Genomic DNA, 27,995 nt, shown 5'->3' with positions numbered 1-27,995 from the left:
GAAAGACTCAGACATTTCTATATCTTTAGTTAATGTTGATTGTTATAAAGTTTTTGTTGCCTACGACAAATCTAAGTGTTTTGTGAGTGAAAGAAAGAACACGCAAGGGGACGCGTGCGTGTTGTGAGAGAAAGTGAGATTCAAAAAGAGCGTCTCTGACAACATGCGATAAGCTGTTTTAAATAAAAAGGGGATGGAGCTATTTTTTAGACACAACTAAAAGTAAATGGTTTGAAACCCAAACAATTCAAAATGTCAGTATGTATAACTTAAACCCAAATAGCCATTTCACCTGCTTGCTTTAATGAAAATATGAATTAGCACTCAGAAGGAAATGATGCTGGCATACTAGATATATATTATCAGACCATTCTACAAACTCATAACATTCATGTGGAGTTGTGAGTCATTTAATTCAGTAGTTGCTGCCCTTGACAGCAATTCCTACTTAATGGGGGATACAGTCAAATCTCGCTACTATGCCACCTACCGGGACGAGCAAAAGTGGCATAGTAGCGAGAATGGCATAGTAGCGAGGGTTCATAAAAACAGCTTTATTTGTTCAAGTTACCCGTCAGTTTAAAGCTCTAAAGAATCGGCGGCTGGCGCACGTTCTATCGGCGGATCTCATACATCTCATTGTCTAGTCCAGTGGTTCTCAAAGTATATCAGACCGTGGACCACTTTACTTAAGTAATAATTATGGCGGGCCACCAAGGCCTAAAAATAACTCTGTACTATGAATTTCAAATTTAAATTGCCGCATTTGTTTCATTACAATTCAAAACTAAATGTCCTTCTCCACTGGTCTAGTTGATCGCACGCTTGCATTACACCAGGCTTCCCGCTTCTCTGTTGTAAGAACTTCCGGACGGTGCTCCAAGCTAGCTGGGCTTCCTCAAATGGAACAATTTCCTCCTCGATCTCGTCCTCTTCGCTTTCCTCACTGCACAGCATCTCCTCCGCAATCTCCTCCATCGTGAAAGACCCGCCAGATGCGACGCCCTCGCGGAATTTCACAACTCGTGCCTTTACAATAGTGGCATAGTAGCGAGAGTAGGAGGTGGCATAGTAAATTTATTTTACATTGAATTTATAGTCGGGACCGAGCAATAGTGGCATAATACTGACAGTGGCATAGTAGCGGGGTGGCATAGTAGCGAGATTCGACTGTATTTACTCTAGTCAACTTTTAAGTTATAAATAACCACGACAGCCATTGGTTACATACTTCTGGAAAAAATAAATTTCTATGAATAGCATTTATTCTTATTTTAATTGAGACTTAGCTTTCCACTTAATGCAATTTCAGGTGGCAGGAGCGGAAGAAATGTAGTGATCTTAGGGTTGCATAAAATCCCAGTGTAGGTATCAAATAAACACTATTGGGATTTTTACACAATAAAAAACACTCACAGAAGTAAAAGTAGTCTCCTAAAGATTTATGTGTTTTGAAATATCACTATACCACATCCTACTGGAACCTCCTGGGTCCAAAACCGGGTCTGCTGGCGAGGTGTTGTTGCGACCCTATGCTCCTCAGGGGAGCAACAAGGAATAAACTAACATCCTACTGTTCTTAAAGGAAGTGGACTAGTCTTTGAAAACTACTAAACAATCTTGCTTAAATACCTTCTTATATATGGTTAAAGTTTGCTGTGGAAAACTATTTAGCAAGTTAGTCTGCACTTACATCTCTTATACTATATATAGCAACCAATCTGGAAAAAAAAACATGAAAAATCGGACAAACATTTAAAGACATTGTATGTTAGCATACAGAAGGAGCCTGTGCAGGTCATGTATTGGCTAGTATAACTGACTCACAATGTCCATGGGGATTTGGAGTTTGGACAACTGCTCATGGACGACAGAACAGATGTAAAATTCCCAAGGTGCAGCAGGTTTCTGGACCTATCAACAGACAGAATGAGGTAAGGCAAGTTATTTAGCAGCAGCAGTCATCAGCACTGACAAACACCTCTACAACCCAGGTCAGGTTACTGGGTCACAAATAGTACTCAGGTTACAAAATGTAGGTCAGGTTACTAAGTGACAACCACCGCTAAAACTAGATCCGGTCACTGAGTCACAAACTGTATTCAAATTTAAGTTACAGAGTCAAACTGCACTCAAATGTAGGTCGGGTTACTAAGTGACAACCACGGCTACTAGATCCGGTCACTGAGTTACAAACTGCACTCTAATGTAGGTCGGGTTACTAAGTCACCAACTGTATTCAACCGTAGCATTAACACAGCATTAAGTCACTGACAAGTTCCATTATTGGTGTACAAGAGATGATTCACTTTGTACTAGCACACAGCAATAGGTTTCTGACAAGTTCCGCTATTGGAACTTTGCACTATTCACTTTGCACCAAGTAGTGTTGCCACCACTGTGTTCAATCAAATGAAGATTAGGGCAGCTCAGAAGCATGAGTTTAAGAGTATAGTAGACACAAAAATACATACAATCTTATCTTGGTAACACAAGAGAGATCAATTACCAAAGGCTTCTTGCTGCCAAAAAACAAAACAAAAAAAAAAAAAACCACATGCTTTTACCTTTATAACACAGGATGGGGAATCCATCTCATCATCAGACAGATCATCAAAATTGTTTCCAAAATTTGTAGCACGATATACTTTAGCAAAGCCCCCTTCCCCAATCAAGCCAGCTAGTTGGTAGGTGTCTTCTCCTGTCAACAGAAATAGTGAAGACACAAGACTGAAAGACTGCTAGCTTGTGTTATCAGATTTTATTAACAGATTGGCTGCGATGTTGACATTGATACCCAAAAGCATTTAAAAAAAATAATTCACAAAAAATAAATCTGACAAGAGGACAAATCAAAATTATAATTCAAGTGTAAAGTAAGCAGAAGCATACTTTTTTAAAAGAAAGGTACATTCAGAAAAATTCAAATCTCCAATATCTTCTTGTCACTGTGGACATAATGCCATTCAAAAATGGTTCAGTTATTTAAAGGATCAGACTTCTGCCCTTTTTGTATACATACAAATTATTATTGAAGTAGAGGTGAAGTAATATGAAATAATTAAAAATGGAGTAAAATTATTGAATATGATACATATGCTTAGGTAGGCTGCTACGTATTGCATATATTTATCATCACTGTGAATAGATTACTACCAAAATATTGCAGCATTACTTCCTAACAACAGCATCAGAAATATCCTTAAGTTATATTAATAAGTAAAAATATGAACATTATCCATCCCTTGCTTTATTAACTCATAAATTACAAACATTATTAGTACTCAAATCTGAAGTAGATGCGAATGCAGACCTGCTATAATAGATATGTCCTGAACTAACCCTAACTGTGAAGTTTGCATTTGGTATTTACCCAGATTGATGAAATGGCAGTTGCTGAAATTAGGGACATGTTGATGGCATGCTATGTAGTTAGCTCTACAGCTGATCGGAGGCTGTACAGAGCTGAGCAGTGTCCTTGTGGTGGCCTCATCAAATGGATTATGTGTGTCCAGACAGACAGATGTCGACAGAAGTGCTTCTGCTTTCTCATACTGCTCTAATGGAATGTAAGCAGTAGTATCAATGATGTGCTGTTCAGTGCTCTCCTCATTGAGATAATCACGTGAAGTCATAGAAAGGAAATCTCCTTGGTTGTCATGTCCTGCCGAGGTCTTAGCTAAAGTAGAAAAAAAGGTGCGAGAACCCCCAAGGGAGCTAGCTGCATGGGACTTGGACTCCTCAGTGCTTCCCTCAGTGCTTCCTTCTGTTATGGGACTGGCAAGAAACGACAACCAATGTTTTGTAATGCTAGGACTGGAAAGGCACAAGCTAATCAACAATATCAACTGACATGACAATAGGGCTTACTATATGGTGACTCTGGCACTAACCCTGACAGAGGTACTTGAATTAACATTTTAGGATGCAATTAACACCCCCCCTGTAGTACTGGTTCTCAAAACTGAAGAACAATCAATTGAGCTACATGCCTGACGCATGCAACATTTGTAGTGGCACTGGGGTCTATTGCACTTTATATACATAGCCAACATTTGTAATGGCACTAGGATTCATTACACTATAATATATGCACCCAACATGCAACCATTAGTAGAGGTTCTGGGATGACGTTCAGTGCAATCTAGGGCACTAAAGTAATAACACTGGCAACGTACTGTACTAGAGTTTTACCAGTTTTCCGTGAAACCCATAACTCCCAAGATTAGGTAAAAAACATGCATTTGACTAATAAAAACTAGCACTGATAGGAAATCAGAATTATGACATTGCTAGGAAAGAAAAGACAATTTTGTAACGATAGTAGCCTTGTTAAACCATTGATAAGACACATAAATTATTTTCTGACTATTTCATTAGCTGCTAGGTGCACACAATGCTGTATTTCTCACACTAAACAGACTTAAGCTTTTTATATTATTTCTGTGCTGCTTATAATTATTTACCTCAGATGATTGTTGCCTGCTGTGGTGCGATGACCCAGAAATGTTTGCTGCTGGTGAGGGTCAGGACATTGGGAAACTGATTGTTGCTCTTCTGTGTGGCATTTTCCCTTCCACATCTCACCGTTCTCTTTTCCTGGACTTGTCACATATGCATGCATACATATCAGCTACAATCATATCTATCCAGATGTACATGGCACTGGCATGTGCACACATACACACCATATAAAAGTTTCTTTACATTTTACAGGAAAGTGATTTCCCTTTGCCTAAATAGCTAGAGGGATTAGCTCTCCGTTGCTTTTCATCTTTTCCTGTTAATCTGTGTTCAAGCTTTTTGTACGATATTGATCTGTTCATCTATAACGCTATTTCATATAATCCCGGATTAAATTTTGTGTCTGCGCCACTTTTCTTCTTTTCTACACCATTTGATTTCTACTGCTACGACAGCCCCATCTTGTCACAACTTACATTTTAGATCTGTGCATCAGCAGTCTCAACTTCAGGCTGATTCCTTTTATACAATTGCTCTAGAACGTTTTGACGGTGAGCTGTCACAGCAAGCTTCGTGCACAGTAAACGCTTGTCTGATAGGCTAACACTGTGCATCTTTCTGAAACTAGTTTATGACCATTAGCTAAGAGTTGTCGTTATGGAATCATATTTCTGTTTGCAAAAGTTAAGCCACTCCACCAAAGAATGACAGTTGAGTTTCCATAAAAACGTACTCTCAACTACTTTACTGATGGCGTTATTTAACTACGTGGAAATGCAATTATCTGATTGTTTTTGAACCTTCATAGCTTCTTGTGGTCTTTGAGAATTATCCACAGTGTGGATCACATAATGCCCAACTCTCCATCCACATATTTTCTTTTGCTTATCAACTGCAGCAAATATCTCAGCTAACCTTTCTAAAGCGATACTGCTTGTTTGAACATATTTCATTTTTGTCCTTCATTTGAACAATGAAATCCTGGTGAGTTTTTAAAATCTATTCTCAGCATATGCATAGTACTCATGAAACTTTAATGCTTCTCAAAAATTAAGTGTGTTTATTGTAACCAGAATAGCACACTGAAAAGATCTGCATACAGTTACAATAATTTTTAGAAAACATACAGGAGCAAGGAAAACAAAATAAAAAAAATTCAAAAATATAACACATTCCAATGTACACTACAAAGACCTGAAAACCTTTTAGAATCTTGTTAAAACTATTTTTAATCAGATTTAAATTTGTTTATTTACACAGGTTTTGTTGCTCCTCACAAATGGAAACAAATGAATGGAAAAAAAAAAAGCAGCTGTTAATTGCTCCCTGCAAAATTTAATTGCTCATTTAAGAAAAAAAAAAAAGGTCAGCATGCTCACTAGTCTTTCTTTTATTCTGCATGTCTGTATGAAAGCATTGGCAAGACCCAAATAAAGAGTCACTGGTCATTTTGCCTTAGTCATATGGCCTCATAGCTTGTCAATTTGTCCCAGCTATGTCCATTTTGTTCCAAGACCGAAGTGTCAAATCGTCCCACACCCAAAAGAGGAATTGATCACCAAGTAGCTATTACCAAAAGAGCCACATGCTGTTCGAACAATATAAATACACAAGCTCAGCTGCCTATCTTAAACAGAGCTATGCGAATAAGTTGAGCTACCATTTTACTAAGCAAAATAGGCCGGTTGGCAATCACACAAAGAGAGAGTGTCTTACAATGCAAATAAACATGATTTTTCTCTTTAAACGATCTTTTAAATTAAAAATCTTGTCATAATTTTATTGCGAACTTGTATTTTGACTTTATTTGCCTATTACTTGGGACGATTTGACATTTCAGTCTAAGGTCAAAATGGTCTTACCTGGGGTGAAATGGATATAGCCGGGACGAACTGACTTAAGCCTTGAGGCAAAATGGTCTTGGGCCAAAATGACTGGCCTCCTAATTCCTCCAAACCACACTTACTCAATAGACTTGCTGGAGTCAAGTGAAAAAGTAGGAAGGCCATGGCTGTTATTAGTGGATGGACCAAATGGAGTAGACGCTAAACGAGCAGCAGCACTAAAGCTATCTTGGGAGCCAACAGGTGCCAGGGTTAAGGTCAGGTTATTGTACAGCTCTGTCCCTTCCTGCATGAAATCTTCTGTGTTAAACTGACCACCCTGCAAAAACCATATTCAACCAGAATATTAGACACAAACATTTGCATTATTAATGATGAAGACATAGAACAAAATATTGTGTAAAGCAAACCATTCATATCAAAGCATAAATAACAATAATGCTGATTTCTACAGCACCTTTCCCCACCATTAAGGTGGGCTTCAAGCATTTAAGGAAAAAAAAAAGAAAAACCCACACAAATATTATAACTGCTAGGCTAACAAGAAAGAGTTGGGGCATGTGCACTATGTTGCCATAAGGATGTCAACCCCACTGACCTTTTAGCCATGGTGCATTAAAAATAGGTCTCTTCCATGAGCACTACCATAGTCCACTTACTGCTAACCTGTTCTCTTCTTTTATCTCTCTTGATTAGTCTGTCTAGCCAATATCCTTTTGTTGATTATATTTTAGCTTTTCATTGTTCTGTCTTCACTGTCTTTTGTTCTTTGTCCTTCTCTTCTATGTATGACTAGCTTTATGTCAAGAGCTGAGTGCACACTTCTATTTAAGCATGATTGTGCGCTCTGTAAAAGACTGAACATTTATTATTACTAGTCTTTAGTACACAACACATTCAGCACACCTCCATGAGGAAAATGCTTGCTATACTTTTATTATTACTCCAAACCAATAACTTACTTTACTTCCCCACACCTTGGAATTTAGTCTAAGTACCATATTTATAGGAAACAGTGACATTCACAGGCTTACCCGAATCAAGCTAGATGAAGTAGACATTGGTTTTTCCGGAAGGGCTTTTCTTACATTAGCCAGATTTAGAGAAGGACCATCTTTCTTTATCTGGCTAAAAACTAATCCTGGAAGTCTGGAACAAAAATGCAGCATCTCTGGACACTATAGCAGGTAAAGAATACTTTACTTCTCTCTTGTAACATATCTAGCCCAGAATGATCCTCTCCTGCATGTCCCTTTGTCTGCTAGAAATATCTTACCTCTCCTGACAAACGTAGCCAATGGTGACCCACTTCTATAATTCTTAAAATGCTACATAAACCTTCAATATTTATTTTTTTTTCACATTGTTCCCAAACTAACCCTAAACTCTGGATAAAGCCTCTTGTTTGCCACTAGCATTTGAAGCATATACATTAACCATTCCAAGGACTGATCATCAACTACAGCTGTAATGAAGAATCCACTGCTTGTCCACATGCCAATACTCACCTGTTCTCCTGGTCGCAAAATATTGGGATGGATGAAGTGGAAGGATTCTGCTTAGTTTCATCGTAGATTTCCACAGGAACAGGTGGCACAGGTGCTGTTGCTTCTAAAAGCCAATGAAACAAATAAACAGTGTTCTAGTGAACTGAACAAACAGTGTGCTAGTTAAGGGGTTGGTTAGTTGGCTGTTTGGTTTATGCTATGCCAGCAACTAAGGCTATATCATGGCGACAAAAAAGTAATCTTAACTTTAAAAGTCTAGGGACATGTCCCTCAGAGCAACATAAACATAACATTCTTTAAACGATCAACGCAAGAAGTAAATAATATATAAAAGAGTGGGCAAAGTGTAAAAAGGAGTGGTGAAGCCCAAAAAGGCCACCAACAAACCCAAAAACCATGAGACAGTCATCAGGACATAAAATTCCTTAAATCTGATGGTACAGTCCTATCCTCCTTAAAAATATACAGACTGCTGCCAATGGGATGGACCTGAACAAAGAATACAAAGAATTTTCTATAAAAAAACTGCTGGCGGATAATCTGGAGCTCAGGACAATCATAACGTACCACACTAAAACTTCCCCTACACCATGGACAAACAGGTGGTGGTTCACCTCGTAAGATGTGACCTTGCATGGCATAGGTGTGTCCTAACTTTAGTCTAGCAAGGACCACCTCCTCCTGCCTCACATGATGGCATGAAGGTAGGCAGCTGGAAAGACAGGAAAGAGTGGCATGTAATTTATTTTGGCCCCAAGTGTCCCAGTGGCGTTGCCATAGGGACTGAATGTAGGCCAAGAAAATAGGTTTACAGACTGATGATACCAACAAGTGTAATTTGCCTGGAGACTGACATGCAGCCTTGGCAGCCTGGTCTGCTCGAACATTGCCTGAGATACCAGCATGGCTAGAAACCCAAATAAAAACAATGTCCTTATTATGATGAATGAGTGCTGCATGAATTGTATGAAACTGGACCACGAGAGGGTGGTCAAAATCATTGGAAAGACGAGCTAGAAGTGCACAAAGAGAGTCTGAAATAATCAAAAAGCTGTGCTCCGAAGAGCGGTGAACATGTTGCAAGGCAAGTAAGATGGCATGTAGTTCCGCAGTGAAAACAGAACAGCCATCCGCCAGTCGGACTGAAGCAGCCCATTGAGGTTGGCAGGACGGAGCTGCTGCCACAGCGACCCGGCCACCACTTGGGCCCCTTCAACATTCTCTCTCACACAACCTTTCGCTTCATCCTCACTGTCCAAAGATTCTTCTTCTCTGATGCGTTTTCCTAGTTTTGGTTTTTTAATGTCATGATATAAAGGAATTTGGTTCGTTCCTTATGTTCCTTATGCTCCCCACCCACCACGAAGTCCAACAAAGGGATGCGATTGAGCGGTACCACTTAGAGCATTTCCAGCAGGGTTGCACCAGGGATACACAAAGAATATACTCTGGCCTTCGCTGTTTATAATATCTACATCCCTTCATCCATTGCTTTACCTTCTTCTGTTGTACCTCATCTTTATGTTGTTCAGTGTCTATACATACCTCACTGTCCACTGGTTGTTATCTTTCATTTATCATTGATCTGCACAGAGAGTGCGATCTATCTTGGTCATGATCTGTGCATTATGAGTACCATTATTATTATTACTAAATGTATTCTTGGTAGGAAGAACGCAGAATCACATAAGAATGTACATTGTGAGTAAGCTTAGAGACAAATTCATTCATAAGAGCTCAGAGGGAGGAGAACAGCTTTTAGGAGGTGAAACTAAGCATACACTGAACACAAAGGATGTATATTCTTCAGTCTCAGTTCATCTCCACTAAATAAATGTACTCTTTACCAGATAGCCGGAAAGCATTTCAAATCTACTCTTTTGCTACTATACGAGATAGAATTTATGAGAAAAAAATTTTTTTCCTTAACAACACTTAACAAATTCTTGGTGTGTAGAAACAATGCTTTGGAGTTCCAGATAGGTCACAGGATGAAAGCCTGGCTTCTATATGGATCTGAGACATGGCGTGTGACAAACACCATCACCAACAAGATTCAGACATTGGTCAACAGATCTCTGTGCCACACCCTCAACATCAGATGGCCTGAGAAGATCTCCAGCACAGACCTGTGGGAGAGGACCAACCAAAAACCTGCCAGCGAAGACATCAGGAAACGCAAGTGGGGCTGGATTGGTCACACCTTGCAAAAACCAGCCGACAATTTAATGAGACAAACGCTGGGCTGGAACCTACAAGGGAGGTCCAGGGTTGGGAGATCCAGACAGACATGGAGGAGATCGGTCCACAACAAGACAGAGGCAGCCGACATGGACCCAACTGGGAAGGGACGGCCAGAAGTGGGTCCGATGGCAGTTGAGGCCACTGGGGGTGAAAATGAATCAGAAGAATACTTAACAAATACTGTTTGCATGTGATGACATGGGATAGCTGTTATTTTGCTGCATGCTAGAATAGCTGTCCCCCTAGAATTTAGAGTGATGTCCCTTTGCCTAACTGGCTGGAGGAGGCAGAGCTCTGTTGTATTTTGTCTTCTCTAATGTTTTCCTTGTGTCAGAGTTGTGATTTTGGTTGTTTGTCCACACGGCAGGATAAGGCACCATACAAGCAAACGTTTATTATTAGAATTCTGACCTTCATATCTGTGCTGTGCTAGCAAAAGATGACATCACTTGTCATAATGCAAACTGATGATAAGTGGCTTTCAACTCACCAGTAATGTCCTCTTGTGTCCATACCATTTTCTCACAGTCCAGTGTAGCATTATACATGCCCTGTACCATTTGCAGTGCCTCCCTTGTGTTGATGGTAGGCGAGACTGAGTGCAAGCTCTGCCAAAACAGGAATGTACCATCATACACAAACATGCATGTACCATCACCAGCCACACACACACACAATGTGTTAGCTTAACCACTTGTGACAATATCACATAACAAGACAGGTAATAAATCTTGCTACATTATTAACTGATGTTACAATTCAGTAAATCTGTAGCTGGTCTGTGAATTACTTGGTGTCACTGTAGATGAGTGCATGAAAGCTAACCTATAGCTAATCTGGGTGTGATCTAATACCATTGTAATAACTAAAGAGTACATTTTCTGAATGAAGACAAATTAAATGCACTATGCATGAAAGACTACAAATGTAAAATTGCAGATGAAAAACTGAGATGTACGCAGAAGAGTTTGCTTGGTTTTAATATTAAGTGACTTTTATATTAAGTTTATAGAAAGACTTTAAAAAGAACAAAGGCAAACAGTTAAAAAAAACTGAGGGGGGCGGAGAAAAATAATGATTCCAAATGGTGGGGCCAGAGAAAGAGAAAGATGCCTGCTATATTTCTCTCATCTGGTGCATGAAAGACTGGGAGGAAGGCAATACAAGCAGACAGAAGAGATGGACTTGGGTGGTGTGGCATCAGCAGTGTCAGTCAGTTGTCTCTTGACCGGTGTAGCAAGATAGGACCTCTTACCAAGAATCGAACTCCCAGCGAGGTACGCAGACGATGGATTTTCTACTGTTGCTGAATGGATTAGCAGACATTTTCGTGGTATTTTTTTTATCAAAACTAAAAATAAAATGTGAGTTGTATGTGTTTAGCTTTTTCATGCTATTTTTATTTAACTTTGACTTGTAGTTACTCTTTAGCAGACGATCAAACACCCACTGGCGCAGTGATATCAAAGGAAAATAGTCCACTATAAACATCTCTTTGCAAGCTGTAATAATTTGAACCTTAAAGTTTTATATGTTTCTCAACTGTTAAATTTAATTGTGTAGTATGCACAGACCACTGAGAGTTCGGCTCTGTCCTTACAACAAGACGCATACCTCGCTGGGAGTTCAGTTCTGGGTAGGAGATCCTATCTTGCTACACCGGCACCTGTCGTTAGGGGGTGTGTGTGTGTGAGAGAGAGAGCACATGGATAGAAGCAGCAGCTGACAACAGCAGCTAACCGTTGCGCCACCGGACCGCTGCGGTTAGGGTTAGGGTTAGCCAGTTCTTTCTCTAGCCACCATGGCATCCATTACTCTCCAAGGTGCCTAAAAGGATAGTCTTCCACAATGTATTGTGCTGGGTCACATGGTCAAAGACCATCTTACGTCACCCGACTGTTGAAAGTAGAGGCTCCTGGTGTCCTGTAAGTGTGGCCATCTTGTTTCGTACAAAGTCGTTGATTTTATGTTCTCTGCATGAGTTCCAGAGCAGCTTCCTCTGGCACTTGTTTTCCAATGACTGGAATCTCCCTTTCATCTCGGCAAGCAGAGTCCACGTGTCACATACGTCGAGCAGGATCAGCACTATCAGGGATTTGTACAGCTTGTACTTGGCAGTGAACCTTATCTTATGGCTATGCCAAATCCTATCTAGTCTAGCCATTGCAGCTGCTGCTGTTGCAATCCTGATGTGGATATCTGACGTGGAAATGACATCCTTGGAGAGGGTGACTCCCAAGTACTTGAAGCTGCTTACCTCTTTGAGCTGTATTGGGCTCACATAGAAGATCTCCCCTTTGCTGCTGCCATTGACCATAACTTTGCTCTTTTCAGTGCTGGTCTCCATTCAATATGCATTTGAACTGTCAGTCTGTCGGTGAGGCTTGCAGTTCTTTGTTGGTAACTACTATCAGATCTATCAAGCATGAAGTTCTCCAAAAAGAGATTAAAAAGCACCGGGCATAGGAGACATCCTTGACATACACCTACTGTGGTTCGAAAGTAATCTCCTATTTGGTTGTTCAGCAGTACTGTACTCGTTGAGCTATTGTACAGCGCTTCAATGACTTAAATGAGGCCTTCTTCGATGTTGAATTTTTACATCAGGTCATAACCCCTCATGCCAGACTCTCTCAAATGCATTTTTAAAGTCAATGAAGTTGTGGTAGAGGTTCCTCTGATGCTGAAGATGCTTTTCTATGAAAATGTAACAGTTGAAGATCTGCTCAACAGTGCTTCTATGTGGTCTGAATCCAGTCTGTTCTTCTGCTAGCAGCTACTCTGCAGTGTTGATGTGGTTTTGTATGTCCTTCAGCATAACTTTGCTTGGGTGGATGATAGGGCTTATGGTTCTTTAGTTCAGGGAGTGTTTTAGGGCTCCACTTTTCACATGCCATGACCTATACACAGTGGACCATGTTCACTGCCTGTATGGCCTCTAGGTTATGGGACCCTGTCTTTACCTTTTAGGAACAATAAAACATGGTGGGTGAGTGAGGTTAGTCATTTGGAGAGTGCTTATTATAGAGAAAAATACTCACATATATCTACATAAATGTGTGTACTGAGACAAACGCAGACAACCACTCACATGCTTAGAAGTGTTGTTCTCAGGAGTGCGTCCATCAGAATGAGATTGATGGAGGCTAAATTGTGTCCCACTGCCACATGACCTTTCCAAGTTATCTGAAGCCAGCATGTCATGAATGGGAGTTAGCTGCGTACTAGCATGTCCTGATGGTGCTCCTACCTGCACCGTAGAAGAGATCTGTGATAATCTCAAAGACTGTCTATTTCTTGTTGGCATCAGACTCGAAGACAGAAAGTCCATGGTGTTGAAGGAACTGCTACTGCTTGAATGGAAGGCATTATCTTGTGCAGATAATTGGAGCTGCATACAGTGAGTTGCTGTAGGCTGTCTGTGAACAATCAGATTTAGTTAGAAGAATATGGTGCAATGTTTGTTTCTTGACAATATGGTTATATGTATTGATGCATTATTTTCTTTACTGTGTGCACAAGCCTATATATACACATTATGGCTGTTATGAACACCCTTACTGTTTGTAATTTTTCTTTACCTTTGGTTCAAAAGCAATGCTTCCTCTTTCATCCTTTCCATGTCTTTGCACATCTGATCCCTCATCAAACGCATCTCTGCCAATTGCTTTTCCATCAGATCACGTTCCTCTAAGAGGGAGAGAGAAATAAAAAGAAGCTACAGATCATCAATTCCCCAACAAACTTCCTGATTGGTGGCATATACCATTTATTAATGCCTCAAGCATAAAGTTGCAAGGAGAAACATGAATTTCAATTAGTTAAATAAAGACAACTTTAAGTGAATTAATAAAGCATTTAAAATGACCCACGCAGTTCATTGCTATAGCTAGCCGAAAGTGAGCGATTATATAGTCATGCCTCAGGATACAAGTGTCTTCAAATGAAGACAGAAGCAAGTATCATCAGATAAGTTCTTAGGTAAAGCTACCTAAAAGACAGTCAAGTGATCCAAACCACAACCTGGTCCCAGTGGGGTAAAATTCCCAAGAAGAGATTGTTTGTGCTTTACACGTGTTCCATGAAGAGAAAGCCCTCCTGAATCAGAGGGGGATTCTCCTTCCCCCACAGTAACCCCTTCCCACCGTCTCCCTCAAGATGGCCTCCACTCTTCATAAAGTACAGTATATTATTTATCATTGCTATTTGTTAGAAAAATTAATTCTGCATAAAATTATCATGTTAATCAAATTTAATATTCATATTTTTAGGGTGTGGAATGGATTAATTAGATTTTGATTATTTTAAATAGGGAAAACAGGGCTTCTGCTAAGGCTAAATTCTTTGGGGTCCCAGGGACCCCTTCTTCAGATTTTTAAGGGGTCCCTGTTCTTCGCCTGAATTTGAATAGGACCCCATTGACGAAAACTGAAGGGGTCCTCCGAACTTTTAATGCGTACAGTACGCAATTTTTTGCGTAAGCAGAAGCCCTGGGGAAATTAGTTTTGATGCACATTTTTAACAATACAAGCTATGTCATGGAAAGAATTAAATTTGTAACCCGAGGTGCAACTGTAGATACTTTTTCAGCAAAGCATGCAAAATTACCTTGAAGCTTTTTCTGACGCCGACGCTCCATCACTCTCAAAGCACGGATTTCCTCAAAGGAAAACTCCTGAGTCCCACAGTAAATCTTGTCTTTACAATAAGCAGGTCGTTCTACATTACTAGACTCACTCTTACAAATGGGATCCAACAAATGCACTGGCTTTTCAACTTTGCGTGAACTGAGAGCATAAGTGTCAAGTACTGGAGCTCTGAAAGTAGAAACAAGACTTTTGCAAGCTATGCTGCACTTTTATGTGTGGTTAGCTTTCTTATATAAGTGTTGGTTATGTAATCAGTATCTGAAATACTGTATGGAAATGGCAAATTTAGTATTTTTGGATCCTGCTCAACACAAAATGTAGTTAGCATTCTTGAAATGCTGAAAGAGATAATAAACTTGATGCTGTGTAGTACTAGTAGCCTGGCTAGCATTCTAGAATGCTGTTAATAATCAGGTGGGATTCTGTGAAACTGACCATAAACTGGGTTATCTAAACATTTACTGACACAGGAGAATATTATTTGGAGAGTATAAAGGTTGGTTGTCTCAGTTTTCTGCTAGGCCAGCAACTATGGCTATATCACAGCAAGAGAATGGAAAAGATCCCCAGGTGATATAATAACAATACCTCTGACAATAAAAGCCAACATTTATATAAAAAAAATAATATAAAAGGGTAGGTTATATGTTAAAATGGGTGTTGTGGCCTATTAAGCCAGAACCTTAAACCAGAATATAAAAAAAAACATAAAAACCTTAATCCTGATAAGTAAACCCCTACCATCTTTAAAAATGAAAAATTTAGCTGCCAATGGGATGGAGCTGAACAAGAAAATGTTACCTTGGAGGCTGCACCATCTCTTGATCCTCGTGCACCTTAAAAGTCAGAGGTGCTGGAGTGCAACTAATGACACCCTTTTTCTGATGCACCTATTGCCAAAACATGTAAAAACCTGCATGCTGACATAGACTGGACAGGATAAATAAACATGTATGTGCAAGTTGAAAATGGAAAACTGTTCATACATATGTAAACAAAAACCTACTTCCTGTTATCACTTTTTACATATTCATAATACTTAAGAAACCTACTTCCAGTCATAGAATTCTTTTAAATATTTGCAGCATAGCTCTAACTCAGGGATGCCCAACCTACGGCCCGGGGCCATATCTGGCACGCGAAACTTCTGCCCACAGTGCAGGAAATCGGAATGTTAGTAATAAAAAAAAAGACCTACAAAAACGAAAAAAAGGGAAGAAGTATTTATCCCTACGTAGGGCGTCTTTCAATCTTTTTTTCGATGGACGAACATTTCGATTCAGTGCTCCGACTTGGTGTCTCTACGATGCAGCCGGACATTCAGAAGTTGGTTTTGGGTAAATAACTTCAAATATCCCACTAATTACTACATAATTAATGGTAAGTACAACTTGTTTCTAATAAAAATGGTATCTGCTCTATTTTTTTTCTTTTTTTTGTATTTTTGCGGTGAAGCGGCCCGTGACACACGTGTCAGAAATGGATATGGCCCCCAGGCCGAAAAAGGTTGGGCATTACTGCTCTAAGTGGATCATTATGCTTCATCATTCTCAATACCTCCAGATACATTAATAAAAATGGGCTCCAAATCAATTCATAGGTTATACTTAAGTGATGTGATACAGGCAGGAATGTGAGCACAATAACAAAGAAGTGTGTGAGAGAGGCAAGAGCACAAAAACTTCACGTACTCTGGCTTTAGTCCAAATGTCAGGAACAAGATCATTCTCACGGTTGGTTTGTTCTCGACATGGCACTGTCTTCCATTCCCCAGTCTGAAGCAGGCTGGGAGCTTGATTTTCATCCTGAAATACTTGCACTGTCCGTTGCACCTGAGTACTGGACTGTGAGGCACTTTGTAGCCCTACTTGACTTCTGGTAGCACCTGTGGAGACAGGTCCAAGCATTTGAAATAATGTTTAATTCCAAACTTGTTCTCTAATTCTTTAGATGTTAAAAATTCTTTAAAAAGATGTTAACATACCAGGCCTTGAATAATAACCGAAAAATTTGTACAGCGCATACTCACACTTCTAAGATGCTTGCTCTTAGTGCTTAAAAACAAGAACGAGACCTGGGCAACATATGAGGGACAGAAGAACAAAACTTATGAACTACAGAAGAATAAACAACGGTACCAATGATGAATAAAAAAACCAAATACAGAAAAAGCAAAGAGGAACCAAGTAACAAGGACTGAAAGTATCATAATTCTGCAAAAGGAAGGCAAGCAGGAAAGTAGCAATAAGCTGAAAAGGTGAGGAAGGGTGTGAAAATGAACTAGCATTGTGGGAAGTGGTGTTATTATCAACCGGTGAATGCGATTGTCATCACGCAAGCTTTGGTTTGTTCAAGTTCTAAGCTGTGCAAGACTCTAAGGCTATATCAAAGCGAGAGGTTATAAAGGTGAAAAACAAGACTACCAGGTTATACAAGAACACCACTAACAATATAAACAACATAAATTGTTTGTTGTTGCTTAAGATTTATGCTGTGCCAGCAACTAAGGCTGTGTGATGCAACCACATTGTAGATTTGCTTTCATATTATCTTTATATAACCTTACTACTACTGGAAAGTTCAACATTTGGTGGCAGACACAGATTACACATACAACTGATATGACCAAACCAGTGTAATTTTAAAAATAATTTCTCAATGCTGGGCACCAGGGACTGTAGTTAGGAAGAGAGTAAGTTGTTTCTCCAGGGCAATATGGGAAACTCAAAGACAAGAGTCTTGTTTCAGATAAAGTGTAAAGTGGCATCTACACCCTGTGAATACTATTTCATATTTTTTTCCCCTAAAACATCTTTGCTACTGCTGTATTACTATGGCTCCAGGAGTAAAACACTACATGCAGGGTTTGGATACTGCTTTATAACTTTGTAACAAGATGCTCTTCCTTGAGTTTCCCATGTTGCCTGAAGGCAAAGACTTCCCCTTGCTTCATACCTACAGCCCCTGAACTCCCAAGGACTTCAAAGTTGAACACTTTGTACATTGTGTAAACCTTCACATACTCATTCTGATTGCGCCTGTCCTCATAGTTCCAACACGGTTTTTCCTGTCAGCTTTCAGCTGCCCCAGCACGATTCGTTGTTCTTCCATGTCACCTTCCTCAGTCTCTGCAAGGCTCTCACGTGACATGCCTCTAATCATACGGATCTGAAACTCTCTAGAATTCAGACTTCCTTACAAAATAAATTTGACACTTCTCTTTCTTTGTGATAATTACTTGTTAAGAACCAACCAAACTGATAGTAGCTTATAAAAATAAGCAAATAACCCTGATTGAATAAGCATACCTCATTTGCAAGACATGGATATTTTCACTTGTACTCTGGAAGAGTTCAAAACCATGATACTACATGGGACACACATCAGCAATGCCAATGGGAAAGATGAAGCCTTATATTGAGCAACGACCTAACAGTTGTGCCTCCTGATGGGTCTCCCCTCATGAACAAATCAGATTACGAGCAAACATTTCTCGGAAAATTCGCCTCAGCTTTCAAACATCTGCTTGTGTTACAAGCCCTGCTATGGTTGTGCCACGTGCTTCTGGCCATACATCCTGCTCTCATTGTGCATTATTTGGTCGCAACAGAAGCAACACTGCATTCATTTGTGATTTTTAGTAGCTTGTATGAAGAAATTTTGTAACCCATGATGTCACACAAGATGGTTGCCAAGGATAGTGCTGCTAATAGGAAGAGGGATCAATTTCCAAAGAATTGAAGATTTTAGGAAACCAAGAGCGTGGTTTACATGTGGCAGATCATGCCGAGTTATACTGCTGTTCATCATCAATAACCTGTAGTTACCATGACTGCCAAGCAGTGTCCAAAAATTCCAAATGTTGAGAAGCTGTTGTTGGTGCTGATCAACGAGATGAAGATTCTGTGTCTGAAGGTATTACGTGCACAAAGGCAAAGGTGCTGTATGCTTGTCAGGAAAACACCAGGCATGTCATCTGAAGATGAGGAGACATTTAAGGCAAGCCAGAGATGGTTAAAGAAATTTAAAAAGAGAACCAGCATACACAATGTAGTGTGGCATGGGGAGGCTACGAGCTCTGATACAGTTGCTGCAAAGAAATTTGTGTCTGAGTTCCAGGAACCTATTACTAATGAGGGATTTACATCCCTGCTAATTTTTAATAGTGAGGAGACAGCCCATTTTTTGAAAAAAGAAAAGGTTCAAGAGGACCTATATCACATCAGAAAAGAAATCTTTTGCCTGACCACAAGCCAATGAAGGATAGGCTTACCTTCATGCTGTGTGCTATTGAAAGTGGAGATTACAAGATCAAGCCATTGCTCTCCTACCACTTAAAGAATCCATGAGTTTTCAAAATGTGTAAGGTTCAGAAAAAGCAAACTAAATGGGATGTGGAGGGCCAATAACAAAGCCTGGGTCACACGGCTAATTTTCACGGAGTTTTTGCCGCCTCAATGAAGAATTATCTTCAAGAGATAAAGTTGTCACTCAGACCTTTTGCTTGTGTTAAACAGTACTCCTGCATATACTCCAGGGCTTGAAGATGATTTGTTGGAGTTTCTTCCTCCAAACATAACTTCAGTCCTCCAACCCATGGACCAGCAACTCATTGCCAACTTTAAGAAGCTGTACAGCATATATGAAGGCGTTGTTTCAGACATGTGCGGACGTTTTGCCGCCGGACGTTTCGGAGTCGGACATTTTGCCGACCGGACGTTTCGCCGCATTATGTCAGAAAGAGAGAGCTTACTTACTTCTCAAAGAATGAAAGTAACTACTAGATTACACAATAATTCTTTATTTCAAACAAATTTTACACACAGATTTCACAGACAGTTCACTTTGATTGTCACAGATTATGCGCAACAGCTTTGAGAAAAAATATTGATACAATGGCGAGAGAAATGTGTGAGCTAACGGTTCACATGAGGAGGGGGGGAGGGGGATTGGTGTTTTACGCCATGTCAGCAACTAAGGCTATATTACGGCAAGCAGCCAGCCCTGTAAACAGATGCCACGTGCAGAGAAAGAACAGCGTGCCCGAGACGAGAAATGAACTCTGGGCAGCCAACCTTCACTGTATTGGTGACAGGCGCTAACCGTTGCGCCACAGCACATCTCACATGAGGAGGGATAGTGAGAGAGAGTTCACTGATACATTGATACAATGGCGAGAGAAATGTGTGAGCTAAGGGGCTTGACTTCGGCTAAAGGTCCCATGTGAAATGCCGAAATGAAGTGCCCCGCGCCGAAACGTCCGGCTCCGAAACGGCCGTGTACCCTTTCAGAGGTGCTATGAAGTGATTGAAAATACAAGCATGACCCTCAGAGAATTCTGGAAGGATCACTTCAATATATAAACTTACTGATAAGGCCTGGGAAGGAGTCACAGTGAGGACCCTGAATTCTGCATGGGAAAAACTGTTGCCTGAGAATGTCCCTGACTGAGACTTTGAAGGTTTCTGCCCAGAAGCTGTGGACCTCACAGTGCAGCTAGTTGGTGAAATGGTATCTCTGGGGCAAATTTGGGGTCTTGGAAGTGGTTCATGCTGAAGCTGAAAAGAACTTACTTCTGATGAACTTCTGCAACTTCATAAGGAGTAGAAAAGGGTGGGAGAAAAGTGTTTGTCAGTGGAGGAGATAGGGGAGGATGCCCTCTTCTCTAGTGAGATTAAAGAAGTGTTGATGATGTAGGAAAAAGTGCAAAAATCAGTGTCAGCAAGGCATAAACTTATTAAGGAGTATGCAATGTCTCATTTTAGGGGCTAAAATGAAAACAAAAGAAAATGTTATGAGATGTATTCTTGGTAAAGCTACCTAGAAGACAGCCAAGTGCTCCTGAACTATAAACTGGTCCCAATGGGGTAAAATTCTCAAGAGAGCCCTCCTGAATCAGAGTTGGATCCACCTTCCCCACAGTACCCCTCTTCTCCTCCCCACCATCTCCCTCAAGCCAGCCAGTGGGTAGCATTTTAAATGGTGGTGTAGAGTGTGAGAAGGGTCTATGATGATGCTGACAGCATTTACTCACAGGATTGGAGTATAGATCCTATATTATAACAGTCTAAAAGCCAATGATGCTGATAATCTTGACCACCCTCATCAAAGAAGTTTTATTTCTGATGAAGAGAATGCCAAACTACAGACTAATTGAAAAGGAGGCATCACACTAGCTCGTATGAGTCCTTACTGATGCACTCTGTGTGGCATATTAATTTTACAAATACTAATTTAAAATGCATGTTTTTATGGGAAATCACACAGGCATACTTTTTCCTCATTCTGATATCACTTCAAATACTCACTGGTGCTTGTGCTTCAGAAGATCAATAGGCTGAGCCTCTCGTTTGATGCCTTCGAGATAAATCTGGTCTGCTTTGCTAGCATGGCCAAGGCGTTCTAGAAAGCCTGCCCATTCTTCATACAGAGCCGCCAGTGCACATCCAATATTTTGATCAAACATAAAGGCATAGATTTGCAGTGGGTCATCCATGAGACTGGCCTAGTGTTGACACAAATATATTTTACTTTATTGTATTATTGTTGTGGTTTATTCCACATGTGGGAACAATTATATTTTCCAGCAAGTCATCATTTGTAACTAATATTCATCAATACCATTATTACTACCATTATTACTCTACTAAATTACCTTTATTAAGATTAAAAACATCAAAAAAAGCTCATCATTGCCAGAAGTTGTAAATGGTTTAGTGTTGACATAAAATAAAGGTAACTAGCCAAAAAATAAAATCTCTAGTTTATTAACTATATCTCTTGAATGTAGTTGACACGTGACATTTGCTTCCTGATGCAACAGCAGCTAGTAGGCTGCAGAAATTATGCCAGATGCAAAACATTAAATTTAACTTTAATTTCTGATAAATCAGGAAAAGCACAAATTTCAAAAAACAAAACTGATTTGCAATTCATAAGCAGAACATTCCTAATACTATGAGTATGGCTTCCCAAAATGTAGTCTTGTGGCCCATCTTAACTTTATAATTATTAGCTTTAGGAGATTCAAATTTAACAGACCTCTTTATTTTCAGAGCACATAAGAGAACAAGCTCTACTTCTCTTTCAGATAGTGCAGTGGATACCCAATTCAAGTTTGCATTGATTATAAACCTATAAACCTAATTCTGTAATCACTGTACCATTTTTTGCACTATTTAACTCTTCGCTCTTGACACACCTACTAGAAGTGTGCACTGATTAAAAACTGTCACGGTCAGGACTTGTAGAGGGGGAATGTGGGTAGAACTGCCCCTATTTTCCTCCAGCATGAAAAGGGTGGAAATCATGAGTCTCGAATTTTTCGTGCGGATCACGAGTTTCAGATTTCTCATGCCTCATGTGAGGTGCGGGCTGAGCTCATCTTTAGTCCAGGTGGACAGGTATGGGTATTTAAGCCCGACCGTTAACAGCTAGAGGGTTGTTGCTGGTTGTTGTGATGCTGCTGCTACTGTTGCCGCCGCTGATTGCTGAGACCCAGACCTGTTGTTTGGAGCTTGATTGCTGCTTGTGTGTAGAAGCGAAGTGCTTACTGTCTGGGTGCGGAAGTGTAGCATCTGTTCGAAGCTGAGGGCTTGTGCAAGGGCACAGGACCATCAGAGTAAGGCTGAGCGGGGAGCCAGGCTCTTTGAAACCGAGACTGAGGCGTGATTCAAGACAGCTGACGGGATGTAAGGCAGGCAACAGGAAACCAGCAACCCAGTGTTGAGCAAAGGGGCTCTATCGTCTACTTAACAACAGCCACGAAGACGCATTGTGGAACGGCCACCCACTTACCCACTCAGGGGAGGGACCTTGGCAACTCTGACGAATGCAGGTTTCATCTACTCATTCTAATTTAGGCGAGGACACAGGTACGGAGGACCTACACCTGCAGGGCAGCTGTGTAGCACACGTGGAATAAATAATAAGACTTTATCTTAGCAGTGAGGTAGAAATGGGGGAAGGGGCGGTCTGGTCCCAATCCATTTTTGGTATGCTCCAGTCTGAAGTGGATTAATGTTTAGCTTCTTTAGTCCTGGAGCTAGGTCAATTGCTACAATTACTGCGTTGTCATTTGCATGTGGTGTAACTACCTATGTCTTTAGTATAGCCCATGTTGGTATCGTATGCCGGGCTATGTGACTTTTATAAAAGACAGTGGTTTAATTATTTCATTTTTTGTACCGAACTTTGGTACCATATAAGTTTGCTTTAAAGTAGTGTATATGCCTGCTATCAGAATGTGCACCACTCTTTTGTGGTTCATTTGACTTTGTATTTAGCCATTTTGTGTGCATTGCTTTTTTTTTTTTTTTGTTTCCGAATAATTGTTTGTGTTACCAAGGACACCTCAAACTGAAGTGATCTTGAATTATTTATTTTTTTTTGGAAAGAATGTGCATGTCCACCCTGAGTGTGTGGCACAGACCTAACCCTGTTTAATCACTGTAGCATTTTTGTGAACTATTTATCTTAGCTCTTCACTATTGCCACCCTTCCTAAGTTAAATTAGAAAACTTTCAAAGCAACAAAAACTGTCGGTGAAATTTCTAATGTCAACAGCATACTTACCATTACTTTCTTGGTTAGTTACTTTTTTATTTCTGTTTGGCATTAATTGTTGACCTCCACTCCCCATAGCTTTGAGACAATAAATTGATAACACAACAGACCATAAAGCTTAAGATTTCTGTATCTCCAGCCCATTATCTTCTTCTTTGTGTCAATAGTGAAATCAGAAGCACATTCGTTAAGGCTTTGTTCTACAAATTAACCACGAAAATCCATCTGCCAGCAGTCCAGTCTACACAGGGTCCTTGATTTAAACATGGAGATCATTTTCCTACATGACTGCTAACTGCAACTTTTGATAATTAAAGGCTAACCTCAATTTCTTAATTGAATTTGCTTATAGCTTTTTTTTCCCCAGGAAGGTAAGTATATTGGATCAAAATAAAAAAGTAGGCTATCATGCCAAATGTGATTCCATGGTGACAGATCTTGCCAAAAATCTAATTACAATACACCGAGCCAGCAACTAAGGCTTTATCATGGCAAGGCAGTCAGCCCTGTAAACAAAAATTCATAGAGTGCTTTCCAAAGACATCTTCAGAGTGCTTCCAAAATAGGCGAAACAAGTTGTGATCCTATATAACCTTATGTGCAAAAAAGCATAAGTCAGGGACACGGGTTGGTGAAAGAACGAGGTGGAATCTTAACATTTGGTCAGAGATTTTGTTATTCAAAGAAGTTTTTCTGTTGTAACAAAGAGTAGACGTGAATTAACATTGTCATTGAGTGTATTCATTGAGCTGTAAGGATTTCAGTAATCACTTGGGAGCAAAGTAAGATGGGAACAGAGAGGATTATAGAAGTCGTAATGTTGCCCTCGTCAATCTGAAGTGTCTGCATAGCCAGCAACAGCTGTTAAGGCTTACTGGAATCGTGACATCACTTTCATTAGTCTACAGTGCCAGCTGCAGTGGATCACTGAGTGGGTAGAATTGGAGGTACAAACAAGGGAGAGAATTCAAGGGGATGTAGATGTATGTCAGAGTGTGTGGTTGGTCATGGACTTTGCTTGAACGAAAGTATGATTTTTTGACATTCTGTTTGCACTGGAACACTGGTCTGGGACGTTGTTACCAGTTGCGGTTCCCCACTTGAGAGACTATACATTTTGGGAGTTTGAACTTATGCATAATGGACAATTAACTTTAGTATGTAGTGGTTTTATGAAGGGTGAGAGTTACTTATGTAATGGATGTGTTATGTCTGGACTGTTGTTATTTACTAGCTGTTACTGGTATGTTCTTAGAGTAGCATTTTCTCGCCACCCATTACAGATAATCAGATCTCCGACCATAGAAAATGTGACGCCCATGAACAGGTCTTTGTGATTTGTTGTGAGAAAGAACACTGTTTGCTGGTGTGTATTGTCTGCATTGAGTCATAACCCTAACCCATACACAGAGTAAATATAGGCACATTATGCAAGAACTCCAGATATGGAGGTGAAATCACTGAATTTGAACAATGTCTTAAAAACCTACCCAAGTGGTGACCACATTATTAACAGGGGAGATATCACTATTTATTTTGTAAATCATTTGTAAATGTTTGTTTGCTCTGGCTTATGCATAAAGAAAAAAAGGAAAAGAAAAGAAGCAAAAGAAAAGATTACAAGCTAATCCACAATTGTTTTAGAGGACCACAATGGGAAGCCCAAGAACAGATGTTTTATTGTTTGTAGGACGAAAGAACACATATAAAAGACCAGGTGTTTGTGTTGTATGGTGGTCCAGCTTGCTTCTCTGTGAAAACTTGCACATATATAATAATTACTGCATACATCTTTCATTCATGTGATAGTCTGTGAAGTATCTTTTGATCATTCATCAACTTACAAACTTTATCCAAATTCGGATGAATCTGGGGTCATTTTTGTAGCCTTCATTATCCTTAAAACGTTTTAGGCACCGCTCCAGGAGATCTGTCAAATTGCCATCTTTACCTCCACGTGGAAAGTTCTGTTCTGTCCACTTGATATAGCTATATCAATAAAATACATAAATAAAATATAGCAAAACTTGTGATCTGAAATGTCTACATTTATAAAATCTAATATAAATCCTATATATTAAGAAACCCCAAAACATTATCACCACACTTATCATGTCCATTAGAGCCGATTGGCCATGGCAGCACCTGACAATATGCTCAACTTTTGCCTTGGTTGGCTCTATGCCCTTCTGTGGGTGTCAAAGGTCTGCAGGTGACAAAATGACATTTCTACAACATGAGCAAGAGTTGTGTCTGCCTGCCTGAGGCAACGAGTTTTGCTCAAGGTCATGTCAGGTTGCATGAGCTAATTAGAAAAGTAGTTGTTTAATATGCTTTTAAAAAAATGGTCTAGAACACAAAACGGGCACAAGATATATTTACGAATTAACTGCATTTTGTACTTCTGTACACCAGGAGGTCACCTAGTCAGATTATATGAAAGGAAGATGGAAATTTACTTTGCCAAAATGGAGTTGCATTTTTGCTTGAATGATTAATGTTTCACCATAGGAACTTAAAATGATTCTTGAGATTTTTTGTCATGGCAGTAATGTTGACAGTTTAAGCAGCAGAAGAGAGAAGCTAATCCCATGGCCTTCTTAATATTAAGCCTGAAGGCCTGGCACTGTCCCTGCCTGGTAGGAAGATGGGATGGCACGGTGTCAAGATATCTGTCTGCTGACAAGACAAAGCCTAAGAAAATGCATGAGCTAATGGTTCTCACACCAAAAAGACATAGTCAACATCACTCTGCCTTCCTTGGGATGGTTGTTAGCCAAGATCCACAGCTGAAAAGTGGCATACCCTCAGTTGTGAAGGCGATGGGCCTTTGGTTCTTTTTTGGGACACATCAAGCCTGTCTTCTGACTTCATCAGAGAAGACTTTCACCCAAGTGATTTCTTGTCAGCACCACTCCCTCATCACATATAGTCTTTCACCTGATGCAGAATGCCAGGATGTGGCATCTGGATCAAGCAGTGAGAGTTGGGTTTTGGCCTAAGGCCAATGTGCTCAGCCATACTTTATAGATGCCAGCATGTCCAGCCATACTTTATAGAAGCAGGTCTCATCAAAGGCTCTTCCACTATCCCTTCATCCTTTACATCAGGGACGGGCAACATACCGCCCGTGACGGGATTTTGACTGGCCCGCAGACTGTTTCTGGTCGTACATGATAATGTGGCCCACGGCCACATTCTGCCGCAATCTCCAACTACTAATTACTTGCTTACTGCGTCGAATAATAGTGATTGTTAGTTATTTTTTGGTTCTTTGTTTTTTGATTCTTTGTTTTCTTTATTTTTTGATTCTTTGTTTTCAGTTAGAATTAGATTTAGAATTTTCAATAAAATTTTTGTACCATGCATTTTGCAAAGAAATGTAAAGTTGACAGCGAGTGTCGCGCATTTGAAAAAGATTGGATGCCTAGGTACTTTTTCACAGAAGTCGGCAAGAACGCAGTATGTTTGTTGTGCAGTGAAAGTGTTGCTGTGTTGAAAGAGTACAACGTTAGCTGCCATGATGCAACAAAACATGCAGCCTATGGCAGTACTTTATCAGCAGCGGAATGGCAAACAAGAGCAACAGAACTGGACAGAAAACTTGTAAAGCAGCAGAATGTATTCGTAAAAACCAAAGTAGCCCAGAAAGCTGCTTCTCATGCCAGCTTTGTGGTCGCATACAACACTGCTAAGCACAGCAAATCGTTAAGTGATTGTGAATTTGTCAACAAGTGCATACTCCATGTAGCTGATCAAGTATGTCCACAACAAAGAAAGAAGTTTGAAGAAGTCAGTTTGTCAAGAAGAACTGTGGTTCGCCGCATTGAAGCAATTGGTGAAGACCGGACATCACAACTGAAAAGGCTTGTACCTTCATTTCAGCTGTTTTCCTTGGCATTGAAAGCACTGACATTGATGACACTGCACAGTTGCTCATCTTTGTACGAGGCATTTCAGAAAACTTTGAAATCACAGAAGAATTGCTGTCAATGGAATCAATGAAAGACACTACTACCGGGGAAGATATTTTTGAATGTGTGGAAAATGCCATGCATACAATGCAATTACCATGGCAGAAAATGGCCAGTAGTACTACGGATGGTTGTCCATCTTTGACAGGAAAGAAAGTTGGTCTACTGAAGAGATTGGGTGACCGTGTTGCAGAGGTCGATTGCACCAGGGAGCTGATATTTCTACATTGAATAACACACCAGGAAGCGTTATGTAAAAGTGCGCTTGACATGAAGCATGTTGTGGATCCAGTTGTGAAAACTGTTAATTTCATCAGGGTGAGAGGTCTAAATCACAGACAGTTTATCACACTTCTGGAAGATTGCGGCTCGGATCACAGTGATATTTTGTATTATACCGCTGTACGCTGGTTGAGTTTGGGGAAAGTTCTGAGACGTGTCTGGGGCCTGAAAACGGAAATTTTACTGTTTTTGGAGATCAAAGGGAAAGATACAGAATATCCTCAACTCAGAGAATCCAAATGGCTATCAGATCTGGCGTTTGCAGTTCATCTCTTTGAACACATGAATAAATTGAACACCAGACTTCAAGGGAAGGGCACTTTTGCTCACGAAATGTACTCAACAGTGAAGGCATTCAGGATGAAGCTAAAACTGTTTTCTCGCCAGCTCAGTCAGAATATCACAACACACTTTCCAACACTCGAAACTATGGCACCCCAGATGATGTCAACTGAGAACTACACC

General features: G+C 40.1%; 1 protein-coding gene across 1 annotated transcript in view; it reads right to left on the bottom strand.

The window, feature by feature from the left end:
- The window catches only part of LOC112560179 (mitotic checkpoint serine/threonine-protein kinase BUB1-like), a 41,049-nt gene that overhangs the window by 10,502 nt on the left and 2,552 nt on the right, over positions 1-27,995 (bottom strand). The window contains exons 3-18 of the mRNA XM_025231817.1: positions 25,119-25,263; positions 21,018-21,214; positions 17,733-17,887; positions 16,401-16,594; positions 15,511-15,599; positions 14,669-14,877; positions 13,642-13,750; positions 13,152-13,479; positions 10,551-10,668; positions 7,817-7,919; positions 7,343-7,457; positions 6,431-6,627; positions 4,467-4,604; positions 3,374-3,777; positions 2,568-2,701; positions 1,828-1,914 (exon numbers count right to left, since the gene is read on the bottom strand). Of these exons, the coding sequence (XP_025087602.1) occupies positions 1,828-1,914; positions 2,568-2,701; positions 3,374-3,777; positions 4,467-4,604; positions 6,431-6,627; positions 7,343-7,457; positions 7,817-7,919; positions 10,551-10,668; positions 13,152-13,479; positions 13,642-13,750; positions 14,669-14,877; positions 15,511-15,599; positions 16,401-16,594; positions 17,733-17,887; positions 21,018-21,214; positions 25,119-25,263 (2,722 nt within the window). The remainder of the gene's footprint in view (positions 1-1,827; positions 1,915-2,567; positions 2,702-3,373; positions 3,778-4,466; positions 4,605-6,430; positions 6,628-7,342; positions 7,458-7,816; positions 7,920-10,550; positions 10,669-13,151; positions 13,480-13,641; positions 13,751-14,668; positions 14,878-15,510; positions 15,600-16,400; positions 16,595-17,732; positions 17,888-21,017; positions 21,215-25,118; positions 25,264-27,995) is intronic.

This window comes from Pomacea canaliculata, linkage group LG1, assembly GCF_003073045.1.
Source record: "Pomacea canaliculata isolate SZHN2017 linkage group LG1, ASM307304v1, whole genome shotgun sequence".
NCBI lineage: Eukaryota > Metazoa > Mollusca > Gastropoda > Architaenioglossa > Ampullariidae > Pomacea > Pomacea canaliculata.
Note: the sequence above shows the minus strand (reverse complement) of the source record. Positions and strands in the feature narration are given on the sequence as shown.